The following is a 16005-nucleotide window of genomic DNA, read 5'->3' as shown; positions in this document are numbered from 1 at the left end:
TCTCCCCACTTGACTCAGTGACTTTCCCACACCTGTTGGACTGTCCTGGCTTAAAATGGTTTCACATGAAAGTTACAAGGAGGGCATTTCAGGTGGCACTAATGATGGCCGAGGGCCACTCCTGTCCTCTGTCTTACTGGGACATTTCCAGACCACTGATCGGGAGGCAGGAGTGTGCCAGGCTGTGATTCTTAGCTGGCCTCAACTGAGCCTCTGGAAGCCGTTGACCCTTCTCTCAGGTAGTACCAGTCTGTGAGGTTTCCTTTTGTGACCGAGCATAGTAAGGGTAGGTGGAGGCACCCTGAGAGATCTGGGGTGGCTTCGGCTATGCACGTAGAAAACGAAGCAGAGGGAAGAATGAGGCCCTTACTCTCCGGAGCAGAAACAGCTCTGACGATACCAGCCCTGAACAGACCTAACCGTCTGGTCACCATTGAGACAGAGCTCACCTCATCGGGAGCGTCTGGGAGAAGTGTTTTTTTCAACTCTCTGATTCTTGGTGGGAATAAAAGAGGGCTTTGCTGATTAGAAAGTTAATATCTAAAACCAAGAAATGTGAGAAATAGTGTAAACAGGATTTGGTAGAATTAGGAATCAGGGCTTAGGGCTTCCCGTTACTTCCTAGGCTATCTTGGACAATATCCACTTAAATCAAGTTACATTGAAGAATTTGAGAATCATGGGCTGAGTCAACTCCAAGGCCCTGTCTAACTTGAACACTCTAGTAGACTGAGTCACGTAGGAAAGCAGTTGACAGGCCCTCAGGGCAAATGACAGTCAACATTAACCGGTTCCCCTGCAGGTTAAACCCTGTGGATGAGGAAGAGCATGGGGAAGATCGCGGTTTGGCATCGCCTGGAGATTCCACAGCAAGATGCTCAGGTGAAGCCGGGAGGGATTCTGGTGACTCGGACGTGGATTTGGATTGCGCTGTAAGGCAGCTCCAGGAGTTCATTCCTGACATCAAGGACAGGGCGGCCACTACTATCAAGCGAATGTACCGCGATGACCTGGGACGGTTTAAAGAATTTAAAGCTCAAGGTGAGCTGGTGGCCCTTAGCGGTGGTTGGACTTTCCTGTGTGCAGAGCTGGCCCTGGGCTGCGCTGTGAATGAGTCAGGTTGACAGATTTACAGAAAAAACGTCCTTCAGCTCTCTCCTCCAGAGCTGTCTGAGCTGTGAGGTGAGCGAAGTGGAGGCCTGCTTTGCCTCCTGGCACCACTTCTGGGGGAGGCCGAGGGGAGACCAGTGAAGAGACAGATAATCCCAGACCAGAAAAACCACTCCAGGGGGAAGGGGGCTACTTGGTTAGGACACGAGAAAGGACACAGAAGTAACAGAAAATTAAAGCACTGGCAGCTTAATGTCAGCTTAGATGAGGTACAGTTTCTTTCCTGAAAATGTTGATTTGAGGGTGAGCTGGTTGTGGGCATTGTCTCCAGCAGACAGAACTTGCTGTCCTTGGTTCAGTACTTGGTTTAGGCTGTGTTCTGCAAATGAGCAATATTTCCTGCATGTCTGCTGGGGGAGGCCCAGTATCACTGGTCATTGAAAAAAATAAAAAGAGCAGCCAGGCGTGGCATCGCACACCTGTAATCCCAGGGGCTGCGGAGGCCAAGGCAGGAGGATCACGAGTTCAAAGCCAGTCTCAGCAGCAGCGAGGTGCTAAGCAACTCAGTGAGACCCTGTCTCTAGATAAAATACAAAATAGGGCTAGGGGTGTGGTTCAGTGGTCAAATGCCCCTGAGTTCAATCCCTGGAACCCCCTGCCCCCCCCAAAAAAAACAAAGTAAAAAGATCTAATCAGATTGAAGAGACATAGAAACAGACAAACCAAAAGGAAAAAATTAAATACTATATATGCACACAATTTATAGAGTAGTTTCTAAAGATCCCTTTTATTGATACATTGTCTTGAAATTTTTGAGTTATGTATTTCATAAAAAGTATTTTTAGACTGGGCATGGTGGTCCATAACTTAATTCCAGTGACTCGAAAGGCTGAGGCAGAAGGATTGCAAATTCAAAGCCAGCCTCAGCAACTTAGCAAGGCCTTAAGCAATTTAGTGAGACCCTATCTCGAAATAAAAAGGGTGGGGATGTGGCCCGTTGGTTCAATCCCCAGTACCAAATAAGTAAATAAGTGTCCCTAGAATAAATGTGAACAGAAAGATATACTCTTTAGATCTCCAGCACATAAAAAAGGAAGAAAAGAGAGAGAGAAAGAAAGGCAGGCAGGCAGGCAAATATACTATGTGGCAGTGATCCCAGGTGAGTGCTTGCTTGGTGAACAGGAACAGGGGTGATGTTTGCTGCCCCTCCCCAGAGTGTGTGTACTAGACACCTTTGTCACCCATCACTGTCCTGCCAGCCTTGGCAGAGCACCACCCTCCACTTGGGGATGGGAGGGGGGGGTCTTTTAAACTTTTCACTTGATGCTGTCTGGATTTTTAATGAGTGTATGTTATTCATAATAGTTAATATAAAAAATTGATTAAAGAAATTGATAAAGCAGGAAAGCAGACTGGAATGAGCAGGGAGGACTTTGGGGGAAATCTGGAAGAAGGGAGCAGCTCTGAAGGTGGGGTGCAGAGTGAATGGCAAGGGCACCAGCCCAGTGCTCCTCATAGGGAGGTGCAGGTGGGCCTGGTGCTCTAAAAGCCAGGGGTTTGCTTTTGTTCTTACTAACAAGACCTACTTTCTCTCCTCCCCTCCCCATTCCTAGGAGTTGCTATTAGATTTGGCAAATTTTCTGTCAAGGAAAATAAGCAGATAGAGAAAAATGTACAAGAATTTCTGTCCCTGACAGGAATTGAAAATGCAGACAAGCTGCTGTACACAGACAGATACCCAGAGGAGAAGTCAGCCATAACCGAGCTGAAAAGAAAGCACGCATTTAGGTTGCACATTGGTGAGTTCAAAAGTGTTTACTCTGACCATCCAGTTTTCCAGCCCTCATCAAGAGTACTTAGCACCGGCCTGGTCCTTCCCCTGCCTGCATTAGTCAGGGTTCTCTAGAGGAACAGAATCAACAGGAAGTATTTTTATAAAAGGGGGATTTATTAGATTGGCTTACAGGACCAGAAGCTGGATAGTGCACAGTGGCCGTCTGCAGGCTAGAGAGCTGGAAGAACCAGTAGCTGCTCAGTCCAAGATATGGAAGTTCCAGAACAAGAAGGATCAACAGTGCTACCCTAGTCTGAAACCAGTGCTTCTGAAAACTACCTGGAGCATCACTAGCAGAGTCCGCTTTGGAAGAGTGAAGAAGTGAAAGTCCGCTATCCTCAGACAATCAAAGCAGCGATGAAGAGCCTGTCTAAGAGTCGAGCTTGCATCTGCTACTGCTTCCTTGTTCTTCCAGCTTTTTTTCCATTCAAGCCACCATCCTATTGGGTGGTGCTGCCCACGCTTAAGGAGGATCTCCAGTTCACTATCCCACATTCCAATCATTCCTAGACACACCCTCGTGAACACACCCAGAAGCCTCTTAATCATCAGCATCTCTGAATCCAATCAGGTTGACAATTCAAATTACCCATCCCACCAGCTGTGGTGCTTATGGGGACTTTGTGAGAAGTTAAGTGAAACCAGGAGAGCACATGCCTGTAATCCCAGCGACTTGGAAGTCTGAGGCAGGAGGATCACAATTTCGAGGCCAGCCTCAGCAGCCTAGGCCCTGAGGAACTTAGTGAGACCCTGTCTCAAAAAAGGGTGGGGATGTGGCTCAGTGGTAAAGTGCCCCTGGGTTCAATCTCTGGTACCAAAACAAAAAATTAAGTCCTCATTTTCTGTCTTTCCTGCTTGGCAATATTTGCGGTTTTGGTTTCTTGTACGTTCCTTGTTGCTCTGTGTGTGCAAGCCCAGGCCTGCACGCACCTTGGTCTCCTGGGTGGAAAGGTGGGCAGCAGGCTTAGAGTGTAGCCTCCCTCCAGGGCTGTGAGAGTTTAGGAGGCCATGCAGTGAAGGACCCAAGGGAAGAAAATCTGTCCTGCATTGAGTGTCATTTCCTAGTTCTCTGGAATGCACCAAGAACAGGATGCTGAGCCCAGGGGAGAGGTGTTCCTTCTAGCATGGGAAAGTGAGGAAAGCTTAGTTTGGGAAGGTTTTTATTCCTCTTGTGGAGAACTGTTGATGTGCACCCCCACCTTAGGGTTTCTGTCCGTTTAATTCAAATGATGTTAAAATCACTTTGACTTCTACGGGTCTTTTCCATGAGCTGAGTAGACCAGAACTTGGAGCCTCCGGGGCCTCAGCATCCAGTTTGCCAGACTCTCCAAGGCAGCTGATGATAGCAGGCATCTGCTTCCTAGGACAGCTCTGCAGGACCAGCATGGGTTGAGGACAATTAGTATGGTTGCAGAAGGAGGCTGTCCTGGGTCCCTGATGCAGTCATGACTGCATTTCACTCCAGCCTCTTGGAGCCCCTCTGACTCTTATTTCTTCTGACTAGGTAAGGGCATCGCTCGTCCCTGGAAACTCGTATACTATCGAGCAAAGAAGATGTTTGATGTCAATAATTACAAAGGCAGGTAAGAAAAATGTCTAACAACTCAAGCGAGAACTTTTCTGCAGTCTTTGCTGACATTATAAATCAAAATATCCATAGCACTAGGTGGAAAGCAAAAGTCATGAAGAGCTCTGCCATGAAACTTGACGGTATTCTTCATTTCGTCTTGGAGTTCCTTTAAGTTTCCACCTTCTAATAACACTGTGTGATCTCTGCCTGAATCTTTGGCTTTCCTTTGTGTTTGGTTTACGCCCTGCCTCTGTGACCGCCACTCCTGCTCGCTCCGCTGTGTCCCAAGTGGACCTCAGCGCTCCCCAATGTAACACACCCATCCACCTTAGCACGGTTCTTTGGGTTTGAAGGTGGAAGTAAAAATAAACATTAGGTCATTTACATGCAATTCAGGGGTGTCTATGCAGAGCACTAATGTAGTTCTTTCTCCTCAGATAAAATTTCAGTTATAGTCCAATCCCAACATTCTAAGCATAGGTTAAAAAGCATAGGTTAAGTGTTGGCTGTGGGTAATCACTTGGGCCAGGAACAAAGGGAGGTGTCTGCTGTACAGCCAAGGGCCCAAAAGGCAACACTGGTTGTCTCCACTGCTGAGCGTGCCCTGGGAGCAGGTGTAGCCAACAGTAGCGTGGGTGGAGTCCTCCCTAGCTCCTCGCTCTGAACTCCAGCATGGCGTGACCTCAGTTCCTTTTTAACATTGTGTGAGAAGGTGTCAACTTTGGGTGAGGAAAGTTCCCACGCACACCCACCCTGCCCTTCTCCCAAACCCCAGGGCTAGGCAGTTGTGAGTGGAGCGTGGTATTCACTGAAGGTGGCATTTCAGATGGGACTTGAAAGCATGCCTTTGGCGAGTCGGTGGTGGCAGTGTGGGCAGCACTTTTTTCCTGCAGCATAAGTGCAGGAATGGACTTTTTGGAACAGTAATACTTTTTTAACTGTAATAGTTTAAGAAGCCCATTTATTTGTGCCATGTGATTTGTTCAGCATGGCCGCCGCCTCAGTATTTCTTTGACCGAAGGGCCCTCACGGAAAGGGACCGGGAAGTCAAAGACCATGAAAAGTGGAGCTCGGTGCTGGAGGTCAGCATGCCTCCACCATGTTGCACACTTCTCTCTCCTTTTCCTCTGTGCTGTTGCTCCAAGCTTCTTTAAGTCGCTATCTTATTTCAGAAAGACCCCGACTACCTTGAGGGGGATATTGGGAAGTTTTGTTTTTTTATGAGTTTATTATCTGAAAAATCTTCATAGAAAACTGTTGTTTGGTTTAGCTTTCAGCAGCCCGTTCCTGAGCTCTGAGGAAGCTTGCCTTCTTTTGAGCTACCTGATCTTTCTTCTGGGCAAAGGACATTTTAGGACAATTCCACCTCCTTTTTTTAACTTCTCTCTTGGGCGGCTTCTCATAGACTGGATTCTCTCCTACAGCAGAAAGAGCTTTCTCATACATCTCCGTAATGTCAGGGGTAACATTGTTCTTTATATACGGAGAGAATTGTTTTTTGTAAGCATTTCCTCTTCTTCCATTAGATAACGCACGTAATCCGCAGCATTCTGACCCGTGATGTACTTCCAATGTACTTTTGCCCACCGTTGGGTGCTATGAGGGATAGAAAAGCCTCCGTCTACAGCGCCCTTCAGGGCCTCAAAGACTTCATTGCCAATTATAGTTCTAGGAGTTGTAGTTCTAGCAGGTTGCGAAGGCGCCAGGTTGACCATCCATGCTGTCCACATTGTATTCATCTCCAGTCACCGCCACTTGGCCTTCATAGATCTTGTCCATACCAAACCTACTGAGAGGTCTGTGGGCCAGCAACAGGCGGTGCAGTATGCTGCAGCATAATTTGTTAGGCCAACTTTCACACCGTATTTTGGTAGTTCATGTGCTTGTGCTGCACACACTATCATATCCCCTTCCATGCGGGCACAAGCAATTGGCAAATGATATCTCTGCTAGTTACACAACATCATCCTGTATTTGGGTGTGTTGTACTTCTTTTTGTCCTGGATCACCAAGTGTTTCCAAGCATAGTAATCAGTTTGGCCATCTCATCTTCTAAATTTCACTTGATATCTCTTAAAGTAGGCCTTATTCTGGACAACTTGAACAAACCCCATCCTGTGGAACAGAGACCCATGTCCACGGCTCCACACAGACCTGCAGGCCCTACAGGGAAGGAAAAGCTACACCATTGTTCTTAATAACGAGGAGTGGAAAGACCCTGTTTGCCACACTCTGGGCTGACAGTGACTTTCTGAAAGCATTAGGATGTTATTGTCCTAAAGGAGGTCTGGGTTGCCATCATCAGGAATTAGTGTTTTCCTAGAGCTTCTTCTGTTTTGCTTGAGCAGTAACATAACCTGCGTTCCCCCACCCATATGGAAATTTAGGAATCTTAGCTGGTTAGAAAGGTTGCTTTATTATTTTCACTGAAAATATTTAAGGTGTTTAATCTTAAAATGTATTTTTAATTTTGTATTGCTTTTTTGGTATAGTATGTGTTTTTTTGTGGGATTAGTGCATTTGAAGTCTAAACAGCTACTGTTTATGTTCAGCCATTGGCTACATGTTTACTGGACATCTGTTGTCTCAGGCACTGTGGATACCATAGAGGACATTACTGGCTAGGTCCCTGTCCTTGTAGAACTTCCCTTCCAGAGCTGAGCCATGGAGAATGAGATCATCAGCCTCACGTGGCTGTTGGACACTTGAAACAATGGGTCCAAATTGTGGTATGCTGCATGAGTATAGGGCTTTGGAAGGCTCGGTATGAAGCAAAGAATAAAATACCTCAATGCTTTTTGGTACTAATTACACGTTGAAATAGCGTTCTTCACCAGGTTAAAGAGAATGCATTCTTAAATTAATTTCATTAATACTCCATGAAAGCGAATCCCTGTGTGGCTGACACTTTTCTGTCGGGTTGCCATGGTCTAGAAGAAACCACATAAGAAGGTGGGAGCTGGGCTGGGGAGATAGCTCAGTTGGTAGAGTGCTTGCCTTGCAAGCACAAGGCCCTGGGTTCAATCCCCAGCACCGCAAAAAAAAAAGAAAGAAAAAAAGAAGGCGGGAGCCTGTGAATGTGTACTTGCAAGTCGTGACCAGAGCTGGGAAGGGGAGCAGGGGCAGCCCTCTCCGAGGGTCCCTTTACACTGCTGTCCAGGCCAGGTGTGGGCGGGCTGCCTCCACTGTAGGTATAGAGGCTGGGAGGTGAAAATGGACCGAGAACTCATTTGCTCTGCTGCTGTGTGACAAGGTGATGACTGTGGAGCCATAGCCGGGCAGGAATGGGGGCCATAGTCATTGGTGGGACTGGACGCGGGCTCCTGGCGCACTGCATTCGGCTTTCCCGCGCCAGTAGTATGCTGCAGTGGATGGCATTTTTAGGTGCATTCTTCTCTCAGGTACAGCCAAGGAGATACGGAGAAGTTGAAGGCATACCATTCCCTCCATGGGAACGACTGGAAAAAGATCGGGGCCATGGTGGCCCGAAGCAGCCTCTCAGTTGCCCTGAAGTTCTCCCAGATCAGCAGTCGTAAGTGACGCACCTTAGGCTGAAGGAGCACAACTGAGCCACATCAGAGGTTGCTGCAGGCTGGCCTCCGAGAGCACTCTTCATTTTAGGGTCATTTTCTCTGCTCATTCATTTGGCTCCTTTATGCATTCAGTGAAACTGTGCCCCTTTACTCACGGGGCTGGTTTTGACCACACCTAAGATCAGTGAGAATATATCTGCCCCAGAGGCTGGTGGGTAGGGAACTGGGTGGAGGAGCCTGTGGGAGGGAGGAGCACAGTCTGTTGGCCTGTTGGCAGGAAGAGCAGTGTTGGTTTTACTCCTCAATTTCGAGAAAGTTCCTTTGATTATCTTTTTCCCATTAAAACGCCGCAAAGTGCTCTGAGGAGGCAGGCCTCAGTCGGAGGGTGTCTAACACGGGGCCCAGCTCCCGCTTAGGTGGTGTGATGCCGCCAGGCCTTCCAGCTTCCAAGAAGAAAAGCAAATCTGGTATTTAAAAAATGATTTGTGAACTCTAAGTATCTTTTTTCTCCTTCTGGAAATCTCTTTATTTTCAAATATTTGTCCAAATTGTTATTGTCGATCAGTGAGGGAGCGTCACACTTGGGGCCAATCTGAAGCCCTGTGCAGGATGCTGATCTGAGGACTCTGATGCTCAGCCACCTGCCTGTGCCCAGGGTATGAGCATCAGCTGCAGGTGCTTCTGACATCTGCATAGGAGGCTGGCCTCAGGGCATCTCTGGGACCTCCTATCAGTGCCGGGCGGGTGTCACAGTGGCCAGAGATATGTAAAGAGCACATTTGACAAGAAAGTTGTTGCACTATTTCTTGGCACATGCTTGGGAGCCTCACAGTGTCATGTAGGAGACTAGGAGACGTTGCTCTTGGAAACAGGAAGATCAGCTTTGAAGTTGAAAGAAATCGTTTAAACAAAGGACTTTTTTTCCAGTACTGGGGTGGAACCCAGGGCCTCGTGCATACTGCAAATGCTGCACCACCAGCTACACTCCCATCCTGGGACTTATGTTTAAATTTCTGGCTTTGGTTCTTAAGAAGACTCATGGCCAGTTACTAAAGTTTAGTAAATTCATTTAAATTTGCATGTAATTTGATGGTTTTGGCTGTGTAATTGGATGTCATCCATTGTCTTCTGAAAAGTGCGCGACTCTTCATGTTTCGGGTTGCTTTTTTTTTTTTTTTTTAGTTATAGATGGACACAATACCTTTGTTTTATTTATTTATCATGTGGTGCTGAGGATTGAACCCAGTGCCTCACACGTGCTAGGCAAGTGCTCTACCACTGAGCCATAAGCCATAACCCCAGCCCCTTGGGTTGCTTTTGAAAGCACATCGATTAGCAGCTATAAGGCCATGCTTTTGTGTCTACAGAGAGAAATCACGGTGCTTGGAATAAGACGGAAACACGGAGGCTCATCAAGGCTGTCGAAGAGGTGATTCTAAAGAAAATGTCTCCCCAGGAGATGGAAGAGATGGATTCACAGCTCCAAGAGAATCCTGAAGGTCGCCTGTCAATCGTCCGGGAAAGACTCTACAAGGGCATATCCTGGGTAGAAGTGGAAGCTAAAGTGGAAACCAGAAATTGGATGCAGTGCAAAAGTAAGTGGTAAGTTTACAACTTCTAATATGAACTTCAACAAGACCCTCACCCTGCGTTGCTCCTTGGTTTAGTGTGGTGGAGAGGTGAGGCTGCTCAGAATGTCTGTGGACACTCACAGCTTAGGAATGATCCTCTGTGGCCCATTGCCCCAGCTGCTGTAGTGTCAACATCTGATTTAAATGAGCTCCTGATTTGCCCTGACTGGCAGACAGGTGCAGGCTTGAGGAGTCTTTGATGCTGGACCAAATGGCTTCTTCTTGGAGAACTTGAACCTTTTTAATACTGAAATGGACTTCTGATTTCTGACTCTGACTCTAAGTCTGATAAAACTAGGGAGCATTTTTTTCAAATGGTAGGAAACTCAGGTTCAGAAGAGATATCCTGAGAATGGTGGTCATTGATTGTAGCCCTGCCTTTTTAGTTTGCTCTCTGTTGGTGGCTTCTCTGTCCTCACCTGCAGTGAGCCAGTCGCAGTTTTAGCTTGGTCAGTCATGTGAAGGCTTGGTTCTTATCTGGCTGCAGCCACAGCCCTGTATGTGTTTGTTTTCATGGGAGACTCCACTTAGGGAACTCCAGAGAGCAGAGTGTTGCAGGGGGCATGTGACATGGAGGGAGCAGAGCCCGTCCACCCAAGCCTCAGCTGGAGGTATGACTGAGTGATCAAGGCTGGTGCCCTTCAGAATCAGGTCACGGTAACGACAAGAAGTGTTTGTAATTTTAAAATAGGAAACTTGAATCCTGAACATATACCCACCTCAGGTAACACTGAAATGGCCTCAGGTGATATGTTTCAAACCTGTGCACAGTGGACTCGTGGGGACATCTGTGTGGATCACCTGCGTGTGTGTCATGAATCTCCTTTATCAAGAATGTGATCAGGCTGGGTGTGGTGGTACAGACCTGTGATCCCAGTGACTGGGGAGACTGCGACAGGAGGCTCAAGAGTTCAAAGCCAGCCTCAGCAACAACGAGGCGCTAAGCAACTCGGTGAGACCCTGTCTCTAAATAAAATACAAACAAAAAGAGCTGGGAATGTGGCTCAATGGTCGAGTGCCCCGAGTTCAATCCCCAGTATCCCCCCAAAAAAATGTGATCAGAGGAGCGAACTATCTGTCCATCAGATTGTACCAAATTCCATTTTTCAAGAACAGTGCTTCGTAAGTGTTTAGTTGGGTCAGCACTGTCACTTGGAGCTTTGGCCACTGCGCAGGCACTGGCAGGCTCATTACTTCTCTTACCATTTTTCTAAATGTGCCCTGCTTGGTGCTCCAGACACTGGGAATGGTAACAGGACAGTGTCCACCAGCTGTATAAACAAAGGTGAATTGAGTTTAAACAGCACCCTTTCACACCTGTTAATAGGCTTATTCTTTTTTCTCTCTTTTAAAACTTTCATTATGAAAATTTTATAACGTGTGTACCTATAGAACTTCCCCATCCATTTTCCAATTTCAAGAAATCAGTAACTTTCTATCATTTTATCAATTTCTTCCCACTTTTTTTTCCCAAATAGGTATGTTCTTGATGGTGGTAAATGAGTTGAAGCATTAGAAATTCATTGAAATGTTAGAAATAAAGAAAATTTTATTCTTTCTCACAGGACAGAAATTCTGACCAAGAGGATGACTAATGGCGGGTTTGTGTATCGTGGAGTGAACGCACTACAGGCCAAAATCAACCTTATTGAAAGGTATGGGATAGAACTTGGTGCTGTCTTAACTGGTTCTCTCTAGCTATAGTGGCCATTGACACAGCAGAGATTACAGTGGCATTGCCAAGGGTCAGGTCCCTTCTCTGGCACTTGCCACAGGTATCGTGGGCATGTGACTTGCCTTTCAAAGCCAATCTGTTTGCTTGCCTTAAATTAGGCTGATGGTGAGAAGTTCCCTACCGCCTGCTGTCCTTGGCAGGGTAGAATGAAGTAATGTGGGTAAAGCACACTGTACTCAGTCCCTGGTTACTTCAGTCTTCAGAACTTTCCCTATGGACGTGAGCTATTTCTGTTCACTGGAAAATGCCGGTTGATAATTCAGACAAAGCCCTGCTGCTCTGCACCGTGGTTTGGTCTTTGGTTTTCATCCTTGAGTTCCTCCTCTTAGCAGAGTCCTCCCCGAAGTGTTCCAAGGGCAAAGGAGATGTGACCTGGGCTCATGTCCACCAGGTAACAGCAAAGAGCAGAGAACTTTGGGCTCTGGCCGCCCTGTCCAGCCCCTTTCTGCTTAGATTTGCTGGGGTGCCTCCTGGTTCTCTGTACTCGTCGGCCTAGTTACATGGCTCTTTTCTTCCCTTGCCAGAGAGACAGCATAGACGAGCAGATCAGGACAGGCAGGCTGGGGCCAGGGCTGGCACACCTGTTTGTCATGAAGCCTTGAGCAAGTGACCTGCCTGTCAGCCTCATTTCCTTGTCCCCGCCTCATCACAGGGTACTGAGGGTCACTGTAAACGACTGTGCACAGAAGGGTCTTCATATCGTAGCTGTCATGCTGTGAGTGCTGAGTATAGGTGCACAGTCGCTGACTTGCCTAGTAGCCTGGGCTGGCCTTGGACGTCCCTGCCGCCTCCATCCCTTGACATCCTGGGGTTCCATGAATATTCCATGTGCTTTGTGCTGATTTTTGCTTGAGGTTTTTACTGTTCTTTCTTCTTACAGATTGTATGAAATAAATGTGGAAGATGCTAATGAAATTGATTGGGAAGATCTTGCTAGTGCCATAGGGTAAGACCATTTGTTTAATATTGTTACTTAAAAATTAGAGATGACTTTTAATAAATGACTTTCTGTCAGATTTTAAAGAGTAGATCTGAAAGTCATGCTCATATGGAATTGTGATAGTTAAAATTAATCTAGTTATAAAGAAAACCAACTTGACATAATATAGAGTAAAAACTAAATTTTAGAAGCAGATAATTCTTAAAGGCTTGAGCTGTTAGATAAGTAAGATTTTTGTCTCACTAAATATCATTAATTGAATGTGTTTTGGTTTTTGTGTGTTTGCGCATGTGAGTGCTGTGGATCATCACACCTGAAGTGCTCTGTGAATAGACTTCAGGTAGAGCATAACACCTGTGATCCCAGCCCACTTAGTTTTCAAGTGAAAATACAATTGTAACCAGGGAAGCATCAACATGCTCTCCACTGACCATGGTGAGGTCGGAGAAAGGCAGTGGAGATAGGTTGCACTCACTCGGCCTTGGTCCTGGCATGTGCTCCCTATCATTCTCCTTGCCAGACAATCAAGGCCCAGTCCTCTTCATCTGTTGTATGAGCAGCAGTGTGCCACACGTTTTCCTAGGGTCCAAAATCCAGATCCAGCATCAAACAAGACAGGTGCTTTCCCTGGAGGAGCTTCTGTTCTGTTGATAGAGATTTTTGTATACTATGGAAGTGACCTAAAAACCCACGACAAACTACATCAATGGCAGTGATGGCACTAGCAGAGTCTTTACTTATTGACCGCATCCTAGATATGAGACACAGAAGGTCCTAGTGAGTTAGGACCCTACTTATAACAGAAGGAGACCGTAAGCAAGTAAGCTAGTTTCAGACAGCATCGATACTAAAAAATACTAAAAATAGGGTAGAAGAGACCCGGAAAGGGGGTTAGAACTCTCCGGGTGGTCACCAAGGATGACAGATAAACCAGATGGACAAGAAGAGTGTCCTGGGCAGAGGGGAGTGATGTGCCAGCCTAGAGGTAGGCAGAGGCTGGCACTTCAGAGGGATGAGGGTGGCCAGGGTGCATGGCAGCAGATGCACCAGGCTGCCTTGTATCCAAGGTTGCTGAGAGGCAGGCAACAACATGGCACGCTCTGCAAACACGCAGGGGTCCTGGCTCTGCTGTGCGCCCAGTGTGGAGCTTTCTAGTCCTCATGGCTCCCTGGTTTGGCGGTTTTCAGCCCAGCACACACATTGAACTCATCTGGGGAGCTTTTTAGGAATGTTGATGCCAGCAAGTCCAGGGGTGTTGGCCTGGTGTGGAGCCTGGGTGTCCTGTTCTCAAAGCTCCCAGATGATTCTAGTGTGCTGCCACTGCTGGGACCCAGGGCTCTTGCTCTGGTGTACTATGTGGTTCTAGGACTGTGTTCTAGTTAGAATTTTTTAGAAGCATATGAGAATGCAAATACAGAATTGAATATTATACCCATATCCAAAAGGAAGAAGGACTTGACTTTGTTGGGTTTGATTTTATAATGCTTTAAAGAATAGGAAGTAGGTGACATGGTCCAGAACTGGAGAGGCTGCAGGGAGGGGAACAGCGAAGGGTGGCCCCTGTGCCACGGAAGCCCCCGCTGGGCCCTCCTGGGCATCCTACCCCAGGTCTGGGAGTCTGAGCGAGTTCTGGATTTTGTAGCTAAGCTGGTTATTCACATCTTCTCTTCTTTCTGTCCTTGAACAAGTCATAGAGGTGTCTTTTCAGTGAGCAGCTCTGACTGTCGACCCTCTGCTGGTGGTTCCAGGGTCTGCCCTGCTCTTACTGCATTTTTCTTTCAGCTTTCTTTGAGTTTATTTTGCTTTTGTTTTTCCACTTCTTGAGATGGGCGCTTGGCTCCTTTTAAATCTTTCTTCCTTCCTAATATAATCCAAAGCCCAATGTTTTCCTCTGTACTTTGCGTTCCCCCAGTTGGAACTTTGTGTCAGAGAAAGTTTAGACACATACAAAACAAGTGGCCCCTGTGCTTCTGTCACCCCCTTCAGTAGCTGTAACACCCACCATCCTTACTAACCTTCTGTGTTCACCCCCTCTGGAATTGTTAATATGAGGCAGATTTTACCTGCTCCACAAACTCAGTGCCATTCAAAATTCACGTTTCCTTTGAGTAATTCTATCTGGAATTGAGTAATTCCATTTCTGGAAACATACTCTGCAGAATAAATTTGCACAAAATTGAGATGACTTCTGTGCAAACTAATGTACTGCATGGTGTTTTCACTAGAACCACCTGACTGCCCACTGATAGGGACCTGGGTAGATAGACAGCTCCCTGTGTGATGAGTCTGTAGCTCAGGAGAGAACGAGAAAGCCTTTAGGTGGCAGTAGAGAGCTCAGTATACATTCTTGGTGGCAGAATATGTGGAGCATTGGCAGGTAACACACGTGGGACATAAACACACCTGCGTGTGTTCAGAAACTCTGCTCTGGGGGCTGGGGATCTAGCTCAGTTGGTAGAGTGCTTGCCTTGCATACACAAGGCCCTGGGTTCAATCCCCAGCACCACAAAAAAAAAGAGAGAGAGAGAAAGAAGCTCTGCTGTGTGCACTGTGGACCAGCAAATCTGATCAGCCCTCTCTCCCCGACCCCCACCAAGGACACTTACTAAAGGTAAATGAAATGTGCTCAGAGTCTCTTAAAACTCCAAGAGCTAACAAGTTACAAGAACAGTACAAGGAACTCCTGTATGCCTTTCAGCCATAATCACGTATTCTTAATATTTCACCACATGTGCTTCATCATTTCAATTCCTTCTCCAAGGAAATAAATAAAATGTTTTCATAACCATTTGAAAATTAGTGATAGATACCATGTCCTAAACAAGGATGTTACTTACATAACTATGGTACAATTAGGAATCAGAAAATGGGGGCTGGGGATATAACTCAGTTGGTAGAACGTTTGCCTCACATGCACAAGGCCCAGCATTCAATCGCTAGCACCACACACACAAAAAGAACCAGAAAATGTAGCATTGATATAATACTGTGTTATAAAGCACAGTCCAAGCTGGGCTCAGGAGGCTGAGGCAAGAGGATTGCTTGAGCCCAGGAGTTCAAGATCAGCCTTGGCAACGTAGGGAAACCTATCTCAGAATCAACCAAACAAACATGGTCAACACTCAGATTTCACCAGTAATGTTCTTGGTAGCATTTTTGCCCAGATCTAAGGTCCAGTTGAGGATCATACGTACATTTAGTTGTTATGTCTCCTTAGTGTCTTAACCTGACAAGTTCTCCAACCTTTGTCTTAAATGACATTGAAATTTCAGAAGAATGCAGGCTAGTTTTTTGCCCTTGGTGCTGGGGATGGAACCCAGAGGCACGCCACCACTCTGCTACTAATTTTACCAGTCCTTCTAATTTTATTTTGACAGGATCTCACTTGCCCAGGCTGACCTCCTCCACCTCAGCCTCCCAGGTCACTGGGATCACAGCCATGTGTTGCTACTCCAGCTGCAAGCTAGTTCTGCAGAATGTTCCCAGTTGGTGTTTGTCTGATGTTTCCTGTTTTTTTGGTACCAGGAGCACTTAACCACTGAGCCACATCCCCAGCCCTCTTTATGTTTTTTATTTAGAGACAGAGTCTCACTAAGCTGCTTAGGGCCTTGATAAGTTTCTGAAACTGGCTTTGAGCCTGCGATCCTCCTGC

The 16005-nt window shown here is 46.6% G+C and overlaps 1 protein-coding gene and 1 pseudogene across 5 annotated transcripts in view; one reads left to right on the top strand and one right to left on the bottom strand.

Moving 5' to 3' along the window:
- Window positions 1–16005, top strand: part of TTF1 (transcription termination factor 1) — a 28809-nt gene that overhangs the window by 6657 nt on the left and 6147 nt on the right. For all 4 annotated transcript variants that reach the window (XM_079111705.1, XM_079111708.1, XM_079111706.1 and 1 more), the window contains 7 exons: window positions 803–1041; window positions 2724–2909; window positions 4449–4527; window positions 7916–8046; window positions 9415–9649; window positions 11244–11333; window positions 12294–12359. In XM_079111705.1, the coding sequence (XP_078967831.1) occupies window positions 803–1041; window positions 2724–2909; window positions 4449–4527; window positions 7916–8046; window positions 9415–9649; window positions 11244–11333; window positions 12294–12359 (1026 nt within the window). The remainder of the gene's footprint in view (window positions 1–802; window positions 1042–2723; window positions 2910–4448; window positions 4528–7915; window positions 8047–9414; window positions 9650–11243; window positions 11334–12293; window positions 12360–16005) is intronic.
- LOC306644642 (large ribosomal subunit protein uL18-like) lies at window positions 4996–7909 on the bottom strand (annotated as a pseudogene). Its single transcript has one exon. The product of its transcript is annotated as a large ribosomal subunit protein uL18-like (transcript).

Source organism: Sciurus vulgaris (genome assembly GCF_902686455.1).
Source record: "Sciurus vulgaris genome assembly, chromosome: 15".
Lineage (NCBI taxonomy): Eukaryota > Metazoa > Chordata > Mammalia > Rodentia > Sciuridae > Sciurus > Sciurus vulgaris.
This window is presented reverse-complemented; position numbering and strand designations above follow the sequence as displayed.